Here is a 27,260-nt window from a genome sequence, read left to right as displayed (position 1 = left end):
GAGAACCAAGGCGATCGGTGAATGGCAAAGCAAACAAGAAGGGAAAAAAAAAAGATTAAATATTGAGATGTAACACTGAACGTGAAGTTGCTTAGCACCATAGTCACGGTCATATCGTAGATTTCACATTTCGGTTGGAAACATATTCACGACGTCATCATTTGGCAAGTTTCCAGGAGCTTACTTTCCTAGTGTATTGTAGAAAATAAAATGTAAGGCTTTTTACTTTTCCTTTCTTTTTCAAGAGCCCGAATGATACGTGAGAAATAGCCTCTAGAAGCAAAAGTAGCATCTAGCGACGTTGGAACTCCTTAGCCGATGCTATTCACGTGTTTGCTGTCCCTTCCAGCGAATGTGCACTGCGTGACACTGTTAGCCCAAACACGACATCGCTGCTTTTTCACCTTCTACCTTGAAAGGGTATTGGCGGGAACCAGACGTCACAGCTTAGATTAGTGCCCCAAATATTCACTTTCCATCGCATTAGTAGTTGTAAAAGCAGCCTATTAATTTATAAAAACGGAAATTGGTTGCTTACGCGATCAGTGTCACTCAGTGTGAATTAATCATGTGCCCTTCAATTAGAAGCGGTATTGGTATCATGACTTAGTGTACATACTGTGTCAGTTATAAAGGTGATGAACACTTATTTCTTCATTTAAGCTACACGACTATTAGAGCGCAATGCTGGTCGCCCCTCTCATTGGACTAAAAGAAAACCAATGTTTGCTGTACCGAATGGATCGCGGTACATTATACAATCAGGGACTTCAGAGAATATGGGTCAATCTTTCCCTGCAGGTAGCAACTATTGGTGCCACACGTGCTTTGTGGAAACTAAAAGGAAAGTAGACGTGAAAAACAGTCATTGCCAGGTTATGTGCCATTCACATAACCTATTGCTCCTTCACTTATTCTCATTAAAAAAAGAATTAAGCGAAAGTGAGGGCGATGACTTGAGTCCGACTTGAGCCGACGTGCAGCCCATCACCTGACATCCCCACCCCGGCCTCTTTTATCCGCAGACAAAGACGAGTGCGCGCACAGCAACGGCGGCTGCCAGCACATCTGCAAGAACACCGTGGGCAGTTACAGCTGCGCCTGCCAGAACGGCTTCGTGCTCCACCCGAACCGCCACGACTGCAAAGAAGGTGAGTGGCGGCGTCCACCGCAGCCAATGGCCAAAGCACACGGCTGGTCCGATACGGCGGAAGCAGCCAGGTGGCGCCACTACTACACACTTGGGCAGCCTCGTCTCTCTCCACCATGGTTACTACCACCGCCTCCACCGCCACCACCACCACCACCACCACCACCGCTGCCGCCACAACCACATCCGCCACAACGACTATTTCCGCCACCTCCGCCAAAGCTTCCACCGCCGCATCCTCCTCAGCTGGCGCGGCCTACGTTACCACCACCGCTACCTCCAGCGCGGCCGGTCGTGTCACCTCCGGAGCCACGAATGTCGGTGTACAGAGGAGGACCACGCGGTCCGTTCCACGGAGGACGTGTCGTCAGGATCTTTCGGGAACCGAGATTCGGGTTTGGGCCTCGCAGATATCCAGTTCTCGTACCGGGACCGCCGTGGTACGGTTTCCCTTACGAACGCCATCGGGTGTCACGAACTTCGTGACGAAGGCGTGAAGAAATTTGTTAGGATTGAACTTTATACCGCTTGCTAATATCTAAGTCGATACGAAGCACGAAGGTAGTCGAAGCCGGTAGGGAGAACTTCAGAAGGATCCCTCGGAGTGGCGGTTGACATTTTGCTACGGGACTTGATCTACTTCAGCGTCTTCAATTTCAGTTTTAGATATTAAGGCAAGAGGCCTCTAATTCTCTTCGCGAAATCTCGGCTACCGCAGTGAGGTATCCAGGAGGCTGCTTTGCAAGAGCTAATACCTATCGGGTGTCTGAAAAGGATACACCGAGCTTCAAAATCGGTATAAGGAAGGACTTATACGGCTGCGTTTTGTTTGTTGTCGGGTTGCCACGCTACAGTTTCAAACATTCAATCAAACCACGTTAGGGGAAAAAAAACAGCAGACTTGTAACCAGCGTCCAGACTTGATACAAGTTTACCATTTTTTTAGACCACCTGAGACTGGGTGGAAGAAACACGACGAACGTCTGACGTTGAGACGTTCGTCGTGTTTCTTCCACCCAGTCTCAGGTGGTCTAAAAAAATGGTAAACTTACACCAGCTCGCCTGCGCCTTAACTGTTTTTTCATTGATACAAGTCTCAGGACGCTGGTTATGCGCTCCTATTTCTAGGAGCGCATGACCCAATCAAATTCATCGACTCATAAAAAAAAATTGCATAAAACGAAGAAAAAACTATTGAAAGATGTTTACTAGAGATATAAATTCTCGTGGAATATCAGAGCGTAGCGACATTGGACACAACAAACTACATTTTAATACAGTGCTGTGCCAGTGAGAGATACGGCTGTAGCGTACTTTTGCGCTATGTTTTGAAAGTATTGTATGAAAAAAAAATCTATTCACGTATAAATGGTGGAGAAAAACATACACCCTGTATATTCTTCGCAATGTTAATTTTGGCGGTACTCTAATAGCGCCAAAATATTTAGGCCCTAAATGTACGCACGTACCTGTTAATACTTAATCCTACTACTTCTAAAAAAAGCGGGAGTACCTATTTTTGCGCGTATAGCATTCCATGCCAAACGTCTCAGACGGTGATACCCACCGTCACCAATTTATTTGAAAAAGAAATCGTGGTCGTTTGCTAGATTCTAAATAAAAGTTTCGACAAAAATATTTAAAAACAAGGTCTTGATCACGGGAGCGATCGTTGAAATTTCTGTATGAAACCGAACTAGGCGCAAGTTAATAATTTCGAAAAAATCTAAATGATTCCAATGGAATAGCTAAGACACTTTTAAATACTCTGATGACATTGTTTTTTCGTGTAACGCCAAAGTTCATAATATGTGACAGTTTTTTTTTTTTTTTTTTAGTAAACAAAAAGAAAACGAGACATGTTAAACATTTAAAATACAAAGCACCGTTGAACTTGGATATCATTTAAAGCCTTATTTGTGTTCGGCTGTTGCTATATTTTACGTTTAAAATCGAACAAACCCCCCTCCTAGAAAAAAAAAAGAAAAAAAAATCATCTCAACGTTGTTTAAAACTTATTTTTTTCTGCAGATCTAGATTAAGCATTAAGGCCCTCCTGATCAATATATGCGGGACGGCTCAATAGGCACATCATCTTGTTACCTTAAACTACTTTTTTTTTTTTTTATCCGAGTAAATTTTGTTTTAGGCGAGAAATAACGTTCTTGGAGTTCAGCACCCATCTAATCGATTTTTCTGGTACCGTACTGTGCCTCCACCGCACAACACGCTTTCGCCGCTAGTAATTCGAGAGATACACCACATGCCTTCTTTCTTTTACTTTACTTATTCTACTACAACACTAATCAATGTAAACATGGTACATGGCCCAAACTCGATGCTATTTGGGGCCCGAGGTCATGTCGAGTGTTTCGAATAACTAGTGGCGTTTACGCGGAGTATGTAAAAGTAATTGATCTATCATTCTCTAATCACATTGACTTTTTTATATGTTTGCCTCATACCTAGTTCGGCTTCGCTGCAAAATTTTCAAAGGGCGCTCGCGTGATCAAATTTTTTTTTTTCTAAGCAAAAATCGATCTAACAAACCCCCAACCACTTTTTTTAAAAAGAAATTTGCAATGGTAGGTATAACTGCCTGGAACGTTTTGCGTGAAATGACCCAGCACTGAGAGAGCTAGTCTGATTTATGCATCCGGAAACTAATGAACGACAAAAAGCAAACACAAGAACTGCAATATCGGTGAGGCAATGTTGAATATGACATGAGAATTATGTCTAAAGTTCTTGTACCTCGTTTTATTATACGTGTTATGATGGCAGTCGAAGGCAGGAACACACTCACTGAATCCATAAGTCACTGGACCTTTCCTGTACATGATTGATTTAGCGACGGTAGAACACGTACAGAAACATGACAAACACTGCGACGTTGCTTTTTTGACGTTGTTTGCTTAATTCCACCAGCTCGTAGCTTCGGCTGCGTTCAGACTTATAGGTGAAACGAAGTCTAGATAAGAAGTGCTTTTCATGCTTCGTGCAATACCGACGTTCTTCGAACCGCCAACTGCGTAACTGCGCAAAATTAAAAAAAAAAAAAAAATGCCGGCGAGCACAGCAGCAAAATGAACTTAAAAACGTTACTTTGTTCCAGCAAACTTTTTTTCGTCATTAATGTTGATTTTCGTTGTTGTTTAAAAAAAAAGAAAAGTATATCAAGAGACCTTAATCAGGTATATCCAGTGTCACGTCGCATTTTTTATTAGAGGTGCGCGAATACCGGTTTGAATCGAATAGGCCTGTGTCATTCCTAGCTTTACACGCCTACTTTTTTAGATATGTTGTTTTGAGGGGTGTGTGAATATTGCTTCGAAACGCAGCGCTACTAAATTCTAACCGGTAGTCCCACACCCCTAATGTTACCGAGAATATAAACTTTTCTCTCGGCCTTGTTAGTCATGTTAGTCATGTGCCTAGTGTCCTTTATAAGATCATGGAGTTTTAGCCGATTATATTTACATTCCGAAAATGATGCTTGTATGCACCATGGCACGTGGCGCTCCACGTGCGTGCAGCGCACGCGCATGGACGCCTGAACAGTTTCGGGTATTCTTGTCGGAGTGTAAAAACGGTCTGCGCAAATCTTTCTTTTGTGGTGTATAGACGCTTTGCAGCAGCTGTGCATGGACGCCGCCATAACTGCCCTTCAGTTTTGTTTCCTCTTATTTCGTTTATTTCTCTTCATCATTACCCCAGCAGGCCAGGTTATTGCCACATTAGATTCAACTGTCCTTTTCTAAAGCATCGGCCTTTGTAGAGGATCGTCAACTACCGTTTCAGTTACTCGGCATGTCGGTAAGACAAGAGAAGGTCAGCAATGGCGGCTGTAATTTGGCGCGTGTGTAAAGCGTCTATTGCTCTTGGAGTGTTATGGTGGAAAGGAAATGCACGGGTGTTTTACTTGCAACCTCTGGCTACACCTAGTCATGCTAGTAGTCTTTCCCAGCGTATTGCAAGAAAATGTATTTAATAGGCACGCATCGGAAAATACGAAAAGAAAGATTAATTATATGTCATGCTATTCCAACTGTAACGCCGCGAACGACCTGTGGGAGAACTTTTTGCGTATACAAATTGTGATCCTTATTACTTACCGTGGAAGAAACCTAATTTTGTTTTTCTGGAGCTAAAAACTGGAATGGCCGCTCCAGCTCGCCATAGATAATTAGTCAGTCAAAGTTAATAAAATTTTTATGGTAGTCTCCTTGCATCTCTGTGAACGAGTCTGTTGAACTCGCCAAAAGACCGATCAATGAAAGGCAATCCCAATATTTTATGGTTCTTCGCTCGCATGGCCAAAGAACACGTCTTACTGCTGTGTATCGGTCACTGGCGTGTACCCAACGACCCAATCCAGACGCCAAATAAGACGGATGAGTTTTTCGAGTGTGAAACCGTCCCCCGGATATCTGTTATTGTCTAGACATAACGTGTCGCCGGCGTATGTAAATTGAGAAGTTTTCCTGTGGGGTATCATTCTGGTAATATCGACACGGTGTAGTAGACATTTGTTACGTTTGTTTTGTTGTGCGTTTGACGGGAGTACATTTTGAAAAGCTCCTTTTGCCAAATATTTGAAGTTTGTGGTTCGAATATCAAAATAAAAGTTGCTGCCACAGGCCGAGCTTGTTTACTTTTCGTTCCTATTGCGTTAATCTATTGGTTTTGTGCGTATTGTGTGTAATGTATTAGTTTCATCGCAACGTGCACGCGACGCTCGTGCAGTTGCAAAAGTTTAGCGAGAACGCGTTTGCCTTCACGTGTTAATCGAAAGCAGTACACCTTAATAATTATTCATCTGTGTTTTCTGTCAAATCTCGTGCTGTTTAAATTTAAAACGATTATTCTATCATGATAGAATGATTATTCTATCATTATAGATATTATAGTTCTTAACTCCCGGTGGCGCCCTCCAGTTGTCTGGGGAAGAGAATGGAGGATATAATAGATTTAGATTTAGAGTGCTATACCTTGAAAGCGAAAGTATTTATTATCAGACGACCGTTATATATAGATGCAACAGAAGCAGTATTTCTATTGTCATCTATTTGGTCACAAGCGTTAAATATGTATTGATGCAAAAATATGTATTTTAGTCGCTGTAAAATGTGCCTTTGATAGTGGGTAGCATAAATCAGCACTTCGTGTGAATTTTCCGAAATGTGGCCTTTCAAGACGCTTGAGTACCGTAATAAATTAGCTGCAATAAATCATAGTCTACGTTTAGATTTGATTTAATACGCCTCCTCACTTGAAAAACCGCGGTGTTCCTCAATTAAGATTTCCAGCCCGACACTCTTCAGTCTTTTCTACATTGCCATTTTTGATAAGCTTCCCGACACCGTACAGGTGTCCTTCTACGCCGATGATCTCAGTATTTGTGCGAGTGAAAATATCTACACCCAATAAGAGCCATACTAGAGAAGGCTGTCGGGCGTAATAGAGAAGCTTGTTAGAAACTATAGTTTCTTGATCTCCGCAAGTGCAGGGCTCTTGCTTTCTTGAGAAAGAACACGGAAAAGTAATTGATCTCAATGGCGAGTAAAGCAGCTATGTACTATGTAATAGGATGTGCGTTCGTGAGGGTTACGCCTCATCATTCACTTACGTGGATGGTTGAGTTTGGTCGCCTGGAACAAAAGCTTGGTTGTTAAATTTTGTTAATGCTTTTAGAATGGCTGGTGAAACCAAGTAAAAATGTTCTGTTTAGCCGGTTTCTTTATTTCTTAGTTATACGCGTTGCCTTCAAATAACGTGCAATCGCAAACGATGTGAAAAAAAAAAAGAAAAGAAAACGCAAGCGACCGGGTGGCTTAGAAGACTTGCAATGCTATCTTTCAGAAGGAAGTTAAACCACTCTGGAGGCTTCAGCGGCTGTTAAATTTTTGTCGTCACTCTCCGCTTGACCAACTGTCGCTGAGTTAATGCTTGATTTGAGCGCCGAATGTCGAGGCGTTCCGCAACAAAATGCAAAATCAAACGTGGCCGAAACCACTTGGCCGACAGGTGGAGCGATCAGTTTTCGGTCGTTCGATAATTAGTCGGTAAGATAAATGTCGAAAAGCGTTTTTCTAATATTGTTTTATTTCACCGAGTGTTACCACTATCGGTGTTACTCATCAATCGTTTGCCGACTAAATGGGGAGTAATGGCCAAAACAGTCGCTGAAATGGCTCTCGGTCACCGAATAGCCTCGATGATAATTCCGCTTTCTTAGGTTCAACCTGGGGTCACCCTAGGGCACCCTAGGATCACCCTAGGGCACCCTAGGGTCACACTGCTCATACATCATACAAAAGGCAGTCTGCCAACACGAGTCACCGCCATATTCGTGGTTCGAATGCCCCGTGCCAAGTTTTCTCCTTGAATTCATTGCCATGGAACATTCAAAGCACGGATCTCGCGCTGACTCACGTTCAAATCTGTATGCAGACTGCATTTTGTATGTTGTATAAGCAATGCGACCCCCGCTTACTGAGAGTCATCGGAGCTCCGCGCTCGCGTGGGCATTTTCATATCGTTCGTTACCTTACAATACATCGATGTCAAACGTGAAAGCTTTACAGAGTCTGCCAGCTCGAGTTTTGCGAGGATGTCTGGGGTTGCAAAATAACACCATCAAAATCGAAATACTGGCTGAAGCTGGTGTCTTAAAGCTTGTCGTTCTCTGGGCACAGACATCGGTCAGATATCCTCACGTAAATATTCCGCTACAAAGAACTTAGTTCAAATAAGAAGGCGTACAGTATTCTTTCAAGCAATCACGCAGGATTACCTACCAACAATGTTTGGACGTTGAACAACTTTACTGACTCCGGTGCGGATTTATCCCACAATATAAATCACAGCGGCCGAAGCTCTAGTCTAGACGCTATTAATCCTCAGGACACAAAAGCCAGTATATTGAATTTATATTCACCTTATATCCCGGAAGAAAAATGTAGATTTTAAGAACATAGTTCAAGCAAGAAAATAGGCAGCATTTTCTCGAACAATCACGTCGCTAGAGGATTACCTGGGTGCCATCGACGTTTGTACCTCAACAGGATTACTCACTTTAACGTGAATGCGTCCGAAAATATTAATCACAAGTACTGTAAGGCAGGAATATGCAACAGTGGCGAATCTTCCCACACCTCTTTCTACACAACTACCCTGGCAAAATATGTATTATGCAGGTCGCACGCCCATAGCTTTAAACATCGATTTTCATTGCCTATATCGTCGTCACGTAGTCAACATTTTATCGATCTGGGTTCATTCAAAACCGAGCCATGCGACATCATCTAGAGGAGGGGAACTTGCAGAAATTTTAAAGCGATTGAGCTGGTAGCTGATATCAGCCTCCAAGAACGAGGTTCTTATTTTCTGATTCTGACGCTGCCTTGCAAGCTTTATCTTTAGTGGCTAAACCCGTTCAAGATTCATGACTGTTTTATGAAATTTACACGAAATGCAAATTATGTACCCTGCAAGGTCGCTATTGTCCTGCAACAAGTTCCAGGACGGTAAAAAAAAAAAAAAAAAAAACATTGTCGCAGACAGCGTCGTTCACGATGCACACAAAATTTGCTTATTCAAGTGTTGTCATTCACTCACAGGCATATAAAAAGTTTGTAACATATTGTAAGTGACACCTACTGGTCTTTGTGAAGCAAATCCGACTATCGTTATAGGAAATCTACACATCATTGTCGCGTGCCTGGCTTACCGATTGTGTGCATGGTGCCTGTTGACCGATTGTGTCTTGTTGTTTTCTTTACGCCTATATTTGTTTTTTGACCACATAGACAAAACAATCTCCCTTCGTCAAGATTGTTCTTCATTCCACGCGTTTGAACATATCTTATGCCACTGTGGAGTTTTTTTAATCTCAAATAACACTCATGCGAACCATATAAAGCCACTGCGGCGACCTTACAAGACCCACGTAAAATCTTATCGGAATGCCTGAAGGTTACTTAGTCACTAGTAAAGTTTATACGAACGATTGGTTTGAATCAGTAGGTTTAGAAAAACATAAGACTACCGTTCTCCCTCTTTCTTGGATTTCTTTTTCTCTTCCCTTTACCTTTGGGTCTTCATCTCTCAGTACGAAGTAACAGACTTTGTATTGATTTCAACACTACGTTTTCATTTTCTACCTCTACCGCTCTGTATATCTACTTATCGGTCTGTCTGTCTGTCTATCAGTTTCTCCATCAATCTATTTGCTTTTCCATCTGTCTTACTCTCTGTTTATCTATCTGTCTATAAAAAGCAACGGTCATTGATACCTGATACAACGAACCTCCTCAACACGGCCATCTTAAGGCACTCAGCCGCCATATACAGGGTCTACGAAGCGATAAACCCTCCTGGTAGAGGACATGCTTCTTCGAGACTAAACAAGGCTGTCCAGTAACGAAAAAGCAGCCGCTACTTTGGTACTTACACGAGCTTTTTTCTTTTTCTTTTTTTTGTTGTTTTTTCTTTTGTTTTTAGTTTTATGTAACTTTGGCTCTACGCAAAAAAGCGTGGCAAAGAACCTCACGAAGCCGCACCGGCGACAGCACGAAGCACCAAGGCGGTTAAAGCCACACATGCTTTAGACAATATTACTTTTCACAAGAGTAAAAAATAAATGCCGAAATGAAAAAAAAAAAAAAGCATCAAGGGCGTCGATACAACGGGCCTTCCGAGCTACTTCGGTGAAGATACACTTTCATTACCCTTGCGCAAAAAAAGAAAAAAGAAAAAACCTCGGCATGTCGACCACGCGCCGTAACCAAAGCCGGGTACACGGCGTTTATTATGGTAATGACACGCCGCCCCTATTAACGCTGACGGCGGCTCCTCTCTGCTAGACGAGTCTCGTCGGCGCTAAAAACAACACGCGGAGGCACGCGCTTACTTTATCGTGCGCGGCGCCTCGCCATGCCGCGCTAATGCGCTTGCCGTGAAACCCGAACTCCCACATACCGAAGTCAGTAACCTCGCGTAGCGACAGCGGGGAACTATCCGCTCGCTCCCGCTGATAGGATTACGATGTCCACCGTGCTCTCTCGCTCGGCCTCCGCCTGCTCCCAGAATTTACACGCGTGCCCGAAGCGCGTTTAGCTGCTGGCACGAGATATTCGTCTAGCACCAGATGGGGCTCGTCGTCGTTGACCGGGGGGGAATAATAGTCGGAGCAGTTCCTTGACGACGTTGCGTTGTACTCTTTTCATATAAAACCGTTAAAAAAAAACAAAAAACACGTAGCTGTGTACTTTCCAGGGAGGTAACGGTGGAAAAGGAGCGCGGCACATTGTAAGCGCTGAAAGTGCCGATCTTGTGAGAAAGAACAAGAAAAAGAGTGGCAGATTGAACGAATGACGAAAGCGGGTGAAAGGGTAGGCGTGTGTTCGTTTTTTTTGCCACGACGCGTTAACGTTGTTAGGTCACTTATCAACTTTATCACCTTTTTTTTATACATCGCACGTTACCTGTTGTTTATTTTCGCGTGAAATAAGGCTGGCAAAGACTAGGCAACGACCCTGCGAGTTATATACTCCGTTTCACCTTATGGTAAACCGCAGAGGGCGCTTCGAGCCATCGAAGCGAATAGCAAGCCGCGTAGGTGTCACATGACCTTCTGGAAGGACGCAGCGACGTGCGAGGCGCGTAGCCGCTGTGAACCATCGTAAGGGAAAAGTCGCTGCGAGACACGTAGTCGCACTATGTGTTTACAGCGTTGGTTTGGCACCAATCCTGTGAACCATTCTAAGGGGAAAAAAGGAAAAAAAGAAGTCTTGCTTGTTTTCTTTTGTGTGTCTCTGTGTGTGTGTGTGTGGGGGGGGGGGGGGGGGGGGGGGCGGTTCAATGCTTTGCCAGCATTTTGGGTTTATTGAGAGCGCCGATGACAACCTGGTCCGGCCTAGAATTATGGGACGTTGGTTATATTGCCCTTTTTATCTAGATTTATCATATTAAATTTATAGTATTTTCCTAGAAAAGCGGCTCATCCGGTTTGTACCTCCGGTGTGTAGTGTCATGTGTGATTTTTTTTCGCTTGAGTATATCTATTTGGAAGTATATAGAATACCCAATCACTGCAGTAATCCGTGCTTCTGTCTCTGTTGATGTTTGGTTTTTTTTTTAACTATGCTGTCTTTCCATTAAAATGTGTAATGGCGTCAGGACCTCGTCAATCTGCAACAGTAACGTTTAGTCCTGGCTTCCCCTTTTCAGTAAACGCCCCCTTTCGCCAGATAAAAAACAATATTAATATGGTTTTCTCAGCTCATCGCTTTGTAGCATAGATGACGGAAGCACGGAGATTGTACTTGGGAGTACTTATTCATTAACACGACAAACGATGGTGATCAGTGAACGGCGTTCACACTTCAAATTTTTCTCGTAAATTAAAAAAAAAAAAAAAAGTTTTTTTTTTCTAGTAAATTTTTACCGATATTTGGCCGCATAACGTAAAGCCGCTTTACGTTATGCGGCCAAATATCGGTAAAAATTTACTAGAAAAAAAAAACTTTTTTTTTTTTAATTTACGAGAAAAATTTGAAGTGTGAACGCCGTTCACTGATCACCATCGTTTGTCGTGTTAATGAATAAGTACTCCCAAGTACAATCTCCGTGCTTCCGTCATCTATGCTACAAAGCGATGAGCTGAGAAAACCATATTAATATTGTTTTTTATTTGGCGAAAGGGGGCCACAACCAGTCTTGGGCAGTAACTAGTTACTAGTAACGCGTTACCGGTAACTAGTTACTTTTTTCGGTAACTTTTAACTGTAACGCGTTACTCTTTAATACTGGTAACTTGTAACTGTAACACTGTTACTTTTTTATTGGGTAACTGTAACTGTTTAGGCCGTTACAGTTACTTTTTACTATAAAATTAAAATTCCTGGCTGACAAAAAAAAAAGAAATTGAACAAACAAAAAAAATTGCCTCGTTTTGCCCACGACGGACCATAGACGAGACGGACGAGCGAGCACGAAACCGGGAGATTAAGGAAGCGGCGCCTGCGGTGGTAGGGGAGGCAAACAATGTGTGTTTCACCGACTTTGGCTCAATCTTCTTCTGTGGGGACCGTCTGCGGGTGTCGGTGGTCATGCGACATGTCTCCGAGTATTCCGTCTGGGCTGTGTCTGCCCTTCCCCCTCTCCCTTCCTCTTTGTCAGATATGTCCGCGCTGTACGTCGCTTTTACACCCAGCCGGTCGCCGCTCCCTCTTCGCTATGAGTTTCCAAGGAAGCCGTCCCCATATTAGGCGGAAAGTCGGCGCTTGTTTAACTTATTCTTTCTCTTCGGAACCGCTCGAGTAAATTGCCTTTCCCGCTGACAGCCCCAAGAAATACTCCAATAGACGTTTTGTTGTGGATTCTCTGCAGTGCTCCAGCTGAAGCGATTACCCGGAAAACACGTGTTTTTAAGAGAGAGAAATTGCTGTTTTGAGGCGCGTGTGCGGACTGATCTGACCGGGCTCTCAAGGTTCCCCATGATAAAGAGGATCTTCATCAGGCTCAACACGGGGATTCCGTCAAGCGCGCCGGCTGAACGCCTGTTCAGCAAAGGACGCGATGTGTTCGCCATCAAGAGAGGGAAGCTCTCCGATGACAATTTTGAAAAACAGTTGATATTAAGTTATAACAAATATTGCAAATAAGTTATAATCGTTAAAATTCTGAAACGACGAATGACACAAAAAAGAAGCACCCTTCGGTTTTAATGTTTTCTAATTTCTCAGCAGTTCATCTTTCTTCTCACTACAGTGTAACAAATAAAATATTTTTTTTGGTTTATGGTTTCTTGTGTCCAATTTTGGTACTGTAACGAGAAAGTAACGGCGTTACTCTTTCTGCGGTAACTGTAACTGTAACACGTTACTTTTTTAATCCGATAACTGTAACTGTAACAGAGTTACTTTTTCCCCCTAGGTAACTGTAACTGTAACACTGTTACTTTTTACTGGTAACGTGCCCATGACTGGCCACAACATCCTAAAAAAATGCTTTGCGCTCCGGCTTCACCGCAGAACAGTTGTTGAACCCATCACTTTGATCACCGTAGATAACGACTTCAAGAAACAAAATTCCCGATAAAAATGCAGTTTCTCTTGTGGCCCTCGTAATGACATTTTTGAGTATATTAAACACCAGGCTCAGTGTTACATCGCAGATTTCATTTTCGGCGAAGACGTTTCTCCGGAATCGTCATTCGTCCAGGTCCCCCCTCCCTTAGGATTCCAGCGATTGTCTCTGTCAAGGGATATACTGGAAACTACGGGAATAATTTTACTTGCGCAGTCTCAGCAGAAGACTCTGCGCACATGCTGCACCACAACCCAACCAGGATATTAATTATTGGTCTCAGTTTAATCATATCGGTCAGTGAGAAGGTCACTGGGAATGTACGGGACATTAAAGTTCGACCCCTATTGCCTTTCTCACTGATCAAACTGACTAAAAAGAAGGAAGGAAAAAGGACGTATTTTGACTTAACCCTAGTGGCAGACCTTTTGTTTGTTTGTTTGAGGGCAAAGGGAAAAGGGAAAGCCAGGAGGTATGTGGTCTCCATTGACGGACCATAGTCACTGAGGACTTAAGAAGCGCAGGGTGTGGCTTACTTATTACGTTTCAAAGCTTCTTGCTTTATTATTGGTTCTTTGGCGTTGTCATCAGCAAATGCCGCAATCTCATTGGCTGCTGAGCGAAAATAAAATGCTCGGTGCTCTCCACGCCCTCAGCTTCCTACGCCTTCAGTGGCTATAGTCGCTACCGGGATTTTATAGAAGAAGGGTAAATTTTGAGACAAGGGAAATTGTAATTCCAATTTAAAACAAAGACTGGTTGTTTGAGACAGTTCAGAGTTCCTCAGATGATTGATGAGAAGATTTCCGTCGAAGAGACACGTAGCTTACATGGTCCAGGTTCATTGGTGCGTTGTAACGGTGTGACGTCTTGGATCGCGGTCTGCCTTTAATCCATGCGTCACAAGGATAGCGCATGAATAATAGCCTGAAAAGCTTTCTCCGCTGCACCCCGGACATCCTTCTGGGTTTAGAAGTTCCCTGACTGTTGCACGTGGCAGTCCGGCGAGTACGTAGTACTGATGTACGCCTGGGAGTGCGTAGCATGAGAAAGGAATCGGTTCCCTGTTCACTCACTGGTGACGTGACGCGCGTTTGGTGTTCATCTTATTTTTTTTTTCCCTTCAGGCACGTGCACGCATCAGATCAGTGCCCCGCTGGGCGAGATCAACAGTCCCAACTACCCGGACTCGTACCCGAGCAGGAAGGACTGCGCCTGGCTCTTCACCACCACGCCTGGTCACAGGCTCAAGCTGGTGAGGGCGGGCCCTCCTTGAACTTACGTGCGCTCTCACTTCACACGGATGCACGGGCTTCTTCGAAAACAATGGCGATGCCAAACTCTCCGCATTTGAACGTGAACATTTGACAGAAATTTTTCTGGTTGGGGAAAATATTAATTAAAAAGATGCTTCGATGGCCGTCGCCTTGGTAAATCCCTGAAGAAGAGGCCGAGAGGGCCTCGGCCTCTTCTGTCATTACATACAAGAGAGACGTCTCGAACGTTGAGCCTCGAAACGTTGGGCCTCGAAACGTTGGGCCTCGAAGCGGTGAGTCCGTTGTAGATCTTGGTTGCACGTCCCGTTTTCAGCCAAACTCTGTTTCCCAAAACGATTTACAATGGGCTCATTCGATTTTATCTGCACCAGCCTGCACTTGTGCAGAATAGTGTAGCACGATGCAGAAAAGTGCAGGGCAATGCACGTCTTGTTGTGTTTCGAAATAGGCAGCACTCGTAAATCGAATACGGCGGTGTGCACCAGGTGCATGAGGTGCAGGTACATCGATTGAGTCCAGCGTTTGTTTCACCGCAACATATAAGCTACGCATGGCAGAACGCTCAGTGTCCGCTCAAGTGTGATGATAGCCGTCCGACCAGATGCCAAAGTTTTGTTGCAGGCCTTTTTCATATTCGATAGTCAAAGGTGAATTTCTGAAATTTTCAATGGAAAAACAAGGCCCGTTCCCGATATAACCGATGCCATTCATCTGCACGTACTCGTGGGCTTGTGGCGCGCGCGTGTTAGCACGCTCGCGCCACTAGCTTTGTAGCGTTGCATACTGTATGCACGTAACGATGTACAGGTAGGTGTCTTTTGCAATTGGCTAATCCACCTGTGCCCCGTGCATGGACCGAGTCTTAAGTTGCAAATAAATATATCGTATCAGTAACTTACTTTAGGCTGGCCACGTGATCCGGGTGCTGTTATAAATCTGTAGAGGACTATGGCTCTCAATTCAGCCCGTCGAATCGCTGCTCTAAAAGTCGAATTTAGACTCGAATTCAGAGTTGAATTTAGAGGTTGGCAAGCGACTTTCAACAACACTTCCAAAACGTTCATTCCGCGACGTGAAGACTGTCGTTCTTGGCAGGCGATCATAGTCGATATTTCTGAGCGTGCACTGCGAACAGCCCTTAAGCCACGGTCACACTGCCAATACATCACACGGTCTGCAGGCATAATAGGGAGTTTTAGGGAACCGTTTTTGCACATCCGATGCGGTACGTTGGGCCTTCCGGTACGAACTGCGCATGCGCGAGTCTTGTGTGGTGGCGCATGCGCAGTTCGTACCGGAGGGCTCATCGTATGATGGGTCCTCCGGTACGGTCCTGTATGACCGTCCTGTCATATCGGTCAATAAAAAAAAAACTGTCTGCATAAAAGTTCCAAGCATGTATGATGTTTTGAACATGCTTGAGGCGTGTGGCCGCAGACATTTTCTGTCGTCGTATCCGCAGCGTATGACGTACGACAAGCGGCGCAACTACGTGGCTTTATGTCCACCAACGTCGATGTCGCTGCCGGCTTTTCTCGGGTCTGTGTACTTATGGCGGCGGGACAGTTCAGCGTTTCCCCGTTTTGGTGACGTCGACGGCGACCCTCCCGTCTGTGCAGATCTTCAACGACTTCGAGCTCGAGCCTCACCAGGAGTGCGCGTACGACCACATCTCCCTGTACGACGGCGACAGCACAGACGCCCCGACGCTGGGCCGCTTCTGCGGGGCCAAGGTGCCCCACCCCATCCTCTCCACCACTAACCGCATGTACATGGTAAGGGAAGCGCCTGTTTACCTGACACCAGCGTGCTTCTTTTTTTTATTTTTTTTTTGCTTTTTTATCAAATACCGCGAGACCAATGTTGTTGTAGCACTTACAAAATGAATAAATGACAAAATACACCATCTTACGTATTATATGCAGTATTGTTCGCATGTGCGGTTGTAACATACGACAACATCAGATCTATAAAAACGAGCAGTTTGTATTTTTTTTTTTCTTTTTGCCATCGCTACACAAGCAAGGTTAAATTACGACTGCCTCTTATCAGCTCGCACACTCGTTGTTGTCTACGAGAGTTTTTTTTCCCCTTTACCCAACGAGACCAGCGAAAGATCTGGATGGATTAATCACTTGTTATCTTCTCTTAATAGTCTGATGAAAATAATCCCTGGAGAAGGGGAACAAGAGGGACAAAAGACAAACACAAATCTCCAAACACAGCGAGGTGACTGGTTGCGACCGAAAAAATCCGCCTGGTCCGGGTATCGAACCCGGGACCTCTCCATTACAGGTGGAGTGCTCTACCAACTGAGCTAACCAGGGGTTAGCTCAGCGGGTTCGATACCCGGACCAGGCGGATTTTTTCGGTCGCAACCAGTCACCTAGCTGTGTTTGGAGATTTGTGTTTGTCTTTTGTCCCTCTTGTTCCCCTTCTCCAGGGATTATTTTCATCATTCTTGTCCAGCTTCGCTTGCACCTTTGCATTTAATTGCATTATAATCTTAATAGTCTGTTGTTTCGAAACCCCATCAAGCAACATTGGCAATCGCCACTTCTTGGGTGCGAAGCGTGTGATTGGATCCGAGTCCTCGCCGAACGCTGACGTCACACTCGTGTCCAATACATGCTCAGGGTATCTGATAAGGCATTGCCGAACTCAGATAATTTGCGGAGTAGCTACTAGATGGCGCGCAAATTTTGAAGAAAAAAAAAGTAGTATAAAATACAAAAAAAAAATATTTCCGCGCTCTTTTTTTTTATTTTTGTAAAACATCGGCTTTACATTACGACGGCGCCGACCCGGCTATTTGGTCCGAACTCCACGTCTAGCGTTCGTTTCGCGCACTGTCTAAACACGACCCCACAGTCGAGCGCTAACGCGGCACTGGTGCCCGATCTGCGTGCGTGCTCAGTCGTATACTGTAACAACGTCAGAATTCTGACGCACTGTCCTTTCTAGCTTATGCTCACTGACAGGCTGAAAACGACAGGGACGAGTTTCCGTCGTTCCTCCTCCAGCACGAGCTTTGCACCTTCGCTAACGTTTCAACGTCTCACGAGTTTCGAGTGTGCACGCGAGCAGCCAAACACGTCGGAAAGCAAAGACCGTGTGCTGGATTTCGGAGCGCAAGTTCGTCTGCTTCTTGCAGATGGGTTGCGACGATGTCAGAACGCCGAGCTCTTATTGGCTGATTGAAAGAAAAAAAAAAATAGTGGGTAGACCTCAAGGCGTCCAGCGTTGAGGTTTACTCGCTATCCTTTCAATCAAAACCAATCAGAGCTCGACATCTTTCTGACGTCACCGCAACTCCTGCGCAGGAAGCAGACCACTCGCTTTCCGTATGCCACCTAGAAGACATGGCCAGCGCGTCTGGCAGCGTCTCACGTCGACTGCGACGCCAATTAGCAGGCGACGCCAATAAGGACGCGTCTGCTTGCTTGGCGGCGTCTCTCGTCGACCTTCAGCGAGTTCGCTGCTTCGGGCGGGTCCACTAATGATGACGTCATCCGGAGGCCTCGTCTTTTCGGAGGCCGCCTGTCGAGATGTTCGTTGCGTAATGTGACACGCTCTGTTTCTTTCCCCGCGACGCGTAGGTGTTCAAAAGCGATGCGTCGGTGCAGCGCAAGGGCTTCAGGGCGGCCCACTCGACGGCGTGCGGAGGGCGGCTGCTGGCGACCGGGCGCACCGTGGAGCACCTGTACTCCCACGCCAAGTACGGCGACCAGAACTACGAGAACAAGGAGGACTGCGACTGGCTCGTGGAGGCCGAGGCCGGCCGCGTGCGCCTGCGCTTCCTCACCTTCGAGCTGGAGCACGAGCAGGACTGCAGCTACGACTACGTCGAGCTCTTCGACGGCTACGACGACTCCGCCATGCCGCTGGGAAAGTTCTGCGGGAACCAGGTGCGGTTCCTTACAGCTCTCTTAAAGGAGTGTCCAAACGGGATACTTCAGAAATCGTGAGGCGACACAACTTCGTCATACATATATGTCGTGGGGATTCCGCTTCCGTCCGTACTTTTTTTTCTTTTTATTTAGCCGGTGAAACCTTTTTTTTTAAGTTTGTTTGTGCCCTTTACGGGGGCCTTGAGCATGCTGATCACGTGGGTCCGGACAGCCACTTACACGCTCAGTTGGCTGTCGGTCAATCGCTCAAGGCCCCCGCTGCTGTTCACGTCCCGAAAACAGGAAAGGGAAGAATACGCTGTTGCGCGGCAGAACAGATGGACAAGCAACAGGCACGCCATTGGCAGGTGGCGTGTGACGTGAAATCTGACGAGCACCGAGCTCACCGAAAAGTCGAGAAGGCGAGGAGGAAAGTCGTGGTGTTTGCCCGGTGGTATCTCTAAACAGAAATCAGACTGCCAAACTTCAACTTCCACTTCGTACGACGGAGTGATGTCGCCTCACGATTTCTGAAGCGTCCTGTTTAGGCAGCCCTTTATACTGTACTCTGAGAAAGTAGGAGAAACGAAATATGGAGTTGAGGAAAGTCAAGATCATCTTTGTGCAAGGGGGTTAAAGAAATAATATTCTCTTTGTGGATGTCGGGGTAGTAGGTACAACTCTCTAGCAAGGGAGTCAAGAGACGCAAAACGCCCTCTTATACAGAGAACGTATAAGGAGTCTGCGGGGAGCGGATCAGAGACTTACTGCTGTGGCGAGAGGAGGAGAGAAGAAGGCGAGACATTTCTGTAGGTCGGTTTTTAAGGACTGTGAAGTGAGCTACCCGAGCTGACTACATCTCCTCATATACGGAAACCACTTTATTATATTATTTATATATTATTATATTATATTAAAAATAATTTATAAAAATATTATAAATTATTTTTATTATATTTTTTTTTTATTGAAGAAGAAGAGGTTCTTCTGCTCACATGGTAGACTGGTCAGAGGATGCGCGCTAGCATGTACGGCAAGCAATTATCTTGTGGTTGTTTATATGTACAACGTGCGTTAACACCTTCTTTTGTGGCTCTTTCCATAGCTTCCCGGCGAGTTCACGTCGAGTTCGGGGTCGCTGCTGCTGCGGTTCCGCTCGGATGACAACATCAACGCCAAGGGATTCTCGGCGGCCTACTCGGCCGTCGACGTCGGCGAAGACTCCGCCACCGCCGCCGTGCCCTCCGTGCCCGAAGTCCGCACGGTGTCGTCGTCCCACCAACGCGATCGAAAGCTCAGACTCCATCGCCATTGAACCACCCACGCTGGCGCCACCTAAATCCTTCGGACAGAGACAGAAAAAGAGAAGAAAAGAAAAGAAATGGGAGGACAGAAACGAGGGACCGAAGTTTTGTCTCCTGCGACGACAGAGTCCTTCCATACATCCTTCCTTCCTTCCTTCTGTGTGTCACCTGTCGACTTTTGGAAAGTTTTTGCATGCCATATCGTGAATTCACGATTTCCCGAGGAAAAAAAAAAGTGATATATGAACGGTAACGACGAAGCATCGGTGATGACTTTGCGCGCGCGTTTGTATGAAACCGTCCGCGCGTTGTCGGAATATTGCTTGCTGTAAACCGCGATGCTATTTTTGTCTTCTCTGCGGGATTTGTAGAATAGGAGCCGGTAAGGTACCGCCATCAAAACGCGCGGCTCCTCCGCTTAGCAAACGTGAAAAAGAAAAACAACAAAAAACACAAAAACGTATGTTTACCAACATCTATCACGTCTGTCTAAAGGAAGTGTTCACCCATCACTAATATTCGTTTTCTTACCGAATCATTGACAAAGAAAAAAAAAAGCTACAACAGCGCCATACATGTGTAGTTGTGTAAAAGTGTCGTTAGCTGATGAGAGAAAAAGAAAAGAAGGGGGAAAAAAAGAGGTGATGCTTTGGTGCTTTTGTTTTTGTCTCGTTAGAAATTTGTAAGTAACGATGTTTGTATGCGATATTTCCGAAAGCAATTATTCGTTTCGAAACATCGGGCGAAACCGTCGGCGTCATTGGGGCCACGGTAACCGCATAGTGACGTCCCAAAATGATGCGAGCGAATAATATAAAGAGCTTGCGTACATATCAGCGCGGCCCTGCTCGACTGCTTCAGGCCATTACGTTCTATAGCAGAGCCATGTCATCTTTAAATAAGTAAACTATGTTGTTCTTTTTGTTTCAATATTTTTGTACATACACGTTAACTTTGAGTATTGAGAAGTGGTGCTAGAAACCCACGCTACATAGTCTTGTTTGTATCTTTGTTTCTGTTATTTTTTATTTTTTTTGTAAAAAGAATAGCGTTGCCAATGTATGCTGTAGTGATCCTGTTGTTATCAAAAACTTATTTTGCGGGGCTTGCTGCGCGCTGCACAATCGTACCGAGCTATTTGTACTTAGTGTCTTTTATTTTATTTTATTTTTGCTTGAGTAGAGCGCTTGGGTTTGCCTTTGTCTGCGACATGTCATTTTGCGCCGAAAAGAGAAGTGTAATGTTGGCGTAAACTGAACGATTGAAAGATAGAGAAGGCGGTGAAAGAGTAAATGGGCAGTGATCCTATGCTAATAAAGCGTCAGTGTACAAGATCTATTATATCCGTAACGCGGTCCAAGACTTATGTAGGGTTCATCATTTACTGAACACAGCACACACATATCAACGTCCTACATGAAACCTCCGCTGAACGATAAATAGGAGCTGCGCTCGCTCGATCAAATGGAGACAGAAGCCAATTTGACGAATGCTTTAAGTATTCTCGAGTACAGGTACTCCAGATGAGTCGACGATGCCCTCTAGCGACGAACATGTGAAGCCGGCAGCTCACGCCAGTCACGCATGTTCGCACCTATTGGAACCTGCAGCTTGGGGTGGCGCGGCCCCTCTAGCGACGAACATGTGAAGCCGGCAGCTCACGCCAGTCACGCATGTTCGCACCTATTGAAACCTGCAGCTTGAGGTGGCGCCGCCCTGGCGACGAAAGTGTCGAACAGATGAATGTGGACAGAAAAATCAGGCGCAAATCTATCGTCCACGAAATTATCGCTTCTGAGAAGGTTTGTGTTGTGCCAGAGGACCTAGGGTAGGTTTACGTATCCATATATATGTTAAAAAAAAAAAAAAGAAGGATATACTTCCGGTGACGTCATATTTGTTTGAAAGCCTGTTAACACTTCCGCTGAAATTTTTTTGGGCTTGTGATAGCCGTGCCAAAGGTGCCCATGCGTCGTCGGCCAAAAATAAACAAGGACGACCCGTCACAAGTTATGATGTAACCCAAGATGGCGTATCGTACAGCACCAAACCCGGTAAATATTATACCGACATCCTCTGTCGCGATCCTGATGTATATTTAAAGGCGAAAGCTAACGTCAGTAATGTTTCCAGCACTGCACACACATAGTTCCGCGAATGGAGAAAGTAAAATACATATCTAACTTTTTTTTTTCCTTATGTTTGTTAAACGGGCGATGGAAAACAGCGCTAAAAATCGACACAAGAAGGGGCTAGCAAACGGCTTTCCGTCTTGTGTCGGCATCTTTATACGCGGGCTTTCCTGATCGTGTGCGTCAATCAACCATTAGCCTAGATGTTCGTTTCTTTTGGCAGCAAATATTGGATACGACGAGTGTTAGCACTTTGTCGGGTTTTTGTTTCCGATTTGCGTAGCTCCGCGCTCATGAATTGCCGCTGCACATTCTTTGTTTTAATGAGGAAATTCTCGCGTTGTGTGTGCGGAATGTAGGACTGTAATACGTTAATTACTTTACGAAGCTGGCGTTTTTTGGGGCATTATGTGTTGCTTTGTCTGCGTCTAGAAAATCGTATAGGAGTATCTTTTTTTTTTCTACATACTGAAATAAAAAAAAAAATTGCGCAGTTCTGAGTGAACCATTGTTGTGTAACCTTTCTGTTTTTTGGATGGTGCCGAATAATGGCGAGCATTTAGTAACAAAATTCGGTTCTAGGTATCAAAATTATACTGTATAAACAATCGCGTAATCAATTGTACAGTAAACCAAACCGGTCAAGAGACCTTCACGGGATTCGTGCAGTGTTGGGTAATATCGTCAAAATAAATTAATTCAACGCAAAAAAAAAAAAGAAATTAAAAAGAACAAATTCACTGATGCCGCTCGCTCGTGCGAACGAGTCAGGTTTGATCGAAACCCAGAAAGCTGGCGCCATCTATCGGCACAGAACGAAAGCTTTCGATCGGAGCTGCGAGAAAGCGCGGAATCTCTTTGAATGTACGAGCCCCCGCTGGGGGCGTGGTTGGTTGGGAGCACGAGTTGGGAGAGTAACCAAATGAGATTGAATGAATAATAAAGAAAGTAAAAGTATCAACTGCGTGTCGTGGTTTCTTCCAGTTCACTGCGCGACACAGCTATACTTCGTTTACCCCTAGGCTGAGATTGCGGTGGAAGCTACATCCTTGTGGAACAAGTCTTAGCGTCATTGGCCTCTCTTTCGCGACGTGATCGAGATCTCACCCATACCCAGAAGCAGAGAGCCCGGTCAGGCGATGAAAGGGTGGCGACTGATTGGTTCGGCGGGCATGTAGCTCCCTCCGAAGTCTCAGTTTAGGCGTGAACATAACTCCAGCACTTTTTAGCATTTTACTCAGACGGAGTAGTGAAAAACGCAAACTTCAGCTGTATAACTTAGTTCCCCGGATGAGCGCATGCCACCACATTAGTAGTATTAACAAGACCACTTTTTCTTGTAAAAAAACAACAAATCAGTTGAAACCATCGATCGCCGGTTCGCGGGACGTTGCGCTATGTAATGCTTAGGTAATGGCCCAAAATAGAACTTCCCAACACACTTAAAGTTTCGAAACATTCATTTAGAGGAGAAGAACAATAAAACAAAACCGGAAATTCCCCGTTCACGCTAAACGCGTAGCGCCATGTACTTATATGTGCATGTCTCTCAAATGCACCCCACAGTCTTGATCCCGAGCACCCTAGAGCATGCGCGGACGCTAATTCACTTCAAGGAATTACATTTCTGTAATTTATTCACAGAAGTGGTTGGGAGACGACATTAATTACAGCATTTATTTATTCGTTCAACGTATACACTCACGAGTAATTTGCGATTCCCGACCCCGAAACCGAATATAACTTTTCGCTATCCGGATTATAAAACTGGAAATCTCATTCGATTCTATCTGAATTTCAGGTTTTCCGATATTATTCCCTTTTCTGCAATCAGGGTTCCAGGTTTCCAGACAGAATCCAATAAGATCTGCAGTTCTATAATCCAGATTGCAAAAAGTTACATGGGTTTCGGGGAGAAGAGTTGTAATTCCTAACTTTCAACTATAGTTTGTCACATTTAACCCCGAGAGCCAACACAAGCGTCGCTGCGGTCGCCGCGCCCTGATTGGGCGAAGTGTACCGTGATGTCAGGGGAAGGACTCCGCTCCGCGATCTCCGCATCCGGCTCGCTTCCCTGCACCGGTTTTCTGGTTTGGCGTTGTGTGCCGCAAGCACTTCGAGGAGCGGGATCTGGTTTACCCGCTGTACAAGTCGCTGGGTTAGGACAACATTGGCATGCTTCCGTACATTTTATAAGCCTGCTTGTCACGTTTACCTTTATAATTGGGCTACAAATCCTGAAAGCTATCGGCGGTGGCAATTCCACCGATAAACCTCCCCGACCGTCCACACGACACAAGGCACTCTTGCGAAGGGTCGGTAAGTGTTTCAGACGCTGGAATTCTGTTCCTTGAATGTTCATGATTTGGGAGAATATTACATCCGGCTTTGTATGCCTTTGAAATTGAATTTACATCAAGGGCCTTTGGGTGGTCGGCAAATCAGCTCGCGACCCCGACTCTGCGCGTGCCACTCTGCATGTGCTGGTTCGCAGGTGTTTTGTAGGCCCTGGGTCTGGAGGCCTTTGAAGTACTCGTGGTACAGGATTGGTGTAGATAAATGTAGCCCCTTCGTGAATTAATGATATAGTTTAGGGGTGGCCAAGCTGCGGCTCTTTGCGTGTTGAAGCGCGGCTCGGGGCTCCCTCCCCTACCACCTTCCCCCCCCCCCCCTCCCCCTCTTCCCCACCTCCCTCCCGGTCAGACCAGCATTTCTTTAAAAAGAGAAATGGAACGCGTTTTAAATCGAAAGACAGGTTGCGGTTTGGCAGCCTTGTGCTGCTGTTACCTTACGTACAAATGGACTCCTTTGACTCGGATAGATTGAAAGCAGTTCGAGTTTCGTTTATTGCTCTGAACAAAAGTTCAGAGCAATAAACGCTCTGAACTCTTGCTCTTGGAAGTTTCGTGGCTTTGTTTGCGGCTCTTAGGTCAGGTCAATCTGGCCACCCCAGATATAGTTCATACACGTATTCAGGCATGTTTTATTTATAGAACATGCCCAATTATTGGCAATTAATTTGTATAGTAGCAGTAAAAACTGCCGAATTGCCCCCAGTTGCCTGTATGAGATGCACTGAACTGCCCAAAATATGCACAGCAATAGAACTGTAATTTTGAATGTTTATCCTTTTTTCTGACATCCTTTCTCTATTCCAGCCTTGGGTATTCGGAAAATACACCGTTTAGTTTGGATTGTCATTTCCAATTAAAAAAGACACTGCTGCGAGTCCCCAAAAGGAGCCTCAGCCTCCAAACTCCCTACAGCTGGACTCTCTGATAACAGAGGAAAACAGGAGGAACAGCAAGCATTTGAACTGCTCTCCAGTAGTAGATGCTGCACTAGTAGAAGAAAATGTGGAACCTGGGAAGGGTGACAGTCTGCGTGAGAAAAGCTTCTGGTATTTTAGCTTCAGGACAGTTTGATTTAGTTAAAATCTCAAATATACAGCCTAAGGGACTAATAACGGGTTAGACACCTTCGCTTACGTTTGTCGTGTTTTACTTGAGGGGTGATATAAACAATTCCGCAGATACCACCAGGGGAGTCCATTGAAATACTATTCAAAGGTCAAATGTGAGCAATGCATATAAATAAATGTTCCTTCTTTCTTTACTTTGCCCCTGTACCTGTGCTGTCTCACTTGTGATTCTCTCTCCATGCCCCAGACTATAGTTAACATGTTGCTCGAACAGCATGCAGCTTTTCTGCTTCGGCGATCTTGTTTAAAAACAGAGATAGAAAAAAAAGTATACATAACCTGCCAATTCATTCATACCATAAGCAGCATTTATTGTGTGAAATGTAAATCTATAGTGATGCTCCTGCAATTGTGGCCTTATTTCTTTACTTTCATATACCAGCTGCAATTCATGCGTTGCCTGCCCCGTCAACCATGTCTTAAATGTTGGTTGAAGTTTCGCCTAGAGCTACAGGCCATATATCAATAACGCCACATATGAAAATTTACACCTCCTTCAAAAAACACGCACGAAAGATTAAATAGAAACGAGCGCGCCGTCAGCTAACTTCGTCACAGCCTCCACAGGGCGAGTGGGGCGAGTCGGGGAAAAATTCTGTCCTCGCCGTGACGTCACCCCGGTTCGCCGTAAGGGGGCGCCACGCGAAATTCTCGGGCATAAATCCGTCACAGCGCGCGTTGCATTCTGGGAACCTGTGGGCCAGCAGGAACGGAGCGCGTATAGATTTGGCTTCCCACTGATTCCCAGAGTGCATAACGTGGCATTACGCCGCCGCGATGAGGCGTTTCCAGTTTTGGAATAAGTCTATTTAAGAAACGCGCCGGGCGTACCGAGTTCCGGGCACCCTATTGCCCCTCCACAGTCGATGAGATTGCCACATTAGCCGACAAGGACTCCGAAGAAGAAACGACGAAGCAAAAATCATGGACGTGATGAGCTGCGCCCAGGCTGTCTGGGACTATATAGAGACCAACTCAACTCGCTGACTTCACGCCACGGCGGTGGCGCTGCTGTCGGTACTGCGCATGCGCTTCACTCTTGCAGAATTCGGTTTCAGCGCATGCGCAGTGCCCACACCTGGTGTGGACAAAGCGAGCCTATTTGTAAGCACTGCGTTGATGGATAAGAGTAGTTCACTCGTTCTCCAATTAGCTTTTGACACCAGTAAGTGCCAAAGCTGCGTTCCGCTTCGTTTCATCAATTTATTTATTCGGTGAACCCTTTAGCGCCTGGAAAGCCGGACACAATTGGAAAGGTACGTTGACAAAAACAGCATGCAAGGAACAAAATAGAAGGACAAGTTGAAAGATAAGGACTATAATTGGGGGACAACTTTAGGGGCAACGCGGTCAAATTGGTACGGGACCGTCAAAATAGCCAAAAAAAGCTCTGGATGGGCACTCCTCTTCAGAAATGCAACAGAAACTTGTCCCAAACAGTGTAGAAGCATCAGAAATTATCTTAATGCAGCACTACAGGTGATAAAAAGTGGTTAAAAAAGGTGTGAGCATTGTCAAGTTTGAGCTCGAATCAAATTCGAATCGAATCGAGCCGAACAGTTGTCAAAAATGTGGAATATCGAATCGAATATCAATTATTCAAATTTTTGTCTGCAATGCGCCTACCAAAATAGAAATATATTACTTAGATATAAAAAATACGCCTTTTTGCTATTCATGTTAGCAGCTCGTTGTTCCCCTTGCCGCAGAGCACGAGGGACAAAGCTAGGCTAGCACGAATAAAGACGCCGTGAAAGACCGTGAAACATCTTAAGAAAGTGTCATCCCATCTCCACTCTAAGATATGCTCGTGCGCTTTCTTTCCCGCAGAGCACTCAAACAGCCAACCACTGATAGACGAAGATACAGCCAATTATAACGCTACAAAAGCTAGCGATTAGAATATTAGCCAATATACAATTTAATGCCCCTC

The 27,260-nt window shown here is 45.1% G+C and overlaps 1 protein-coding gene across 1 annotated transcript in view; it reads left to right on the top strand.

Moving 5' to 3' along the window:
* LOC8026736 (tolloid-like protein 1) overlaps positions 1–22,807 on the top strand; it is a 238,705-nt gene extending 215,898 nt beyond the window's left edge. The window contains exons 13-18 of the mRNA XM_042292323.1: positions 1,026–1,151; positions 14,371–14,498; positions 16,140–16,295; positions 18,120–18,428; positions 19,516–21,330; positions 21,420–22,807. Of these exons, the coding sequence (XP_042148257.1) occupies positions 1,026–1,151; positions 14,371–14,498; positions 16,140–16,295; positions 18,120–18,428; positions 19,516–19,725 (929 nt within the window). The 3' untranslated portion in view covers positions 19,726–21,330; positions 21,420–22,807. The remainder of the gene's footprint in view (positions 1–1,025; positions 1,152–14,370; positions 14,499–16,139; positions 16,296–18,119; positions 18,429–19,515; positions 21,331–21,419) is intronic.
* The last annotated feature ends 4,453 nt before the right edge of the window (positions 22,808–27,260 follow it).

Source organism: Ixodes scapularis, unplaced genomic scaffold (genome assembly GCF_016920785.2).
Source record: "Ixodes scapularis isolate PalLabHiFi unplaced genomic scaffold, ASM1692078v2 PGA_scaffold3__209_contigs__length_174095766, whole genome shotgun sequence".
Classification (NCBI taxonomy): Eukaryota; Metazoa; Arthropoda; class Arachnida; order Ixodida; family Ixodidae; genus Ixodes; species Ixodes scapularis.
This window is presented reverse-complemented; position numbering and strand designations above follow the sequence as displayed.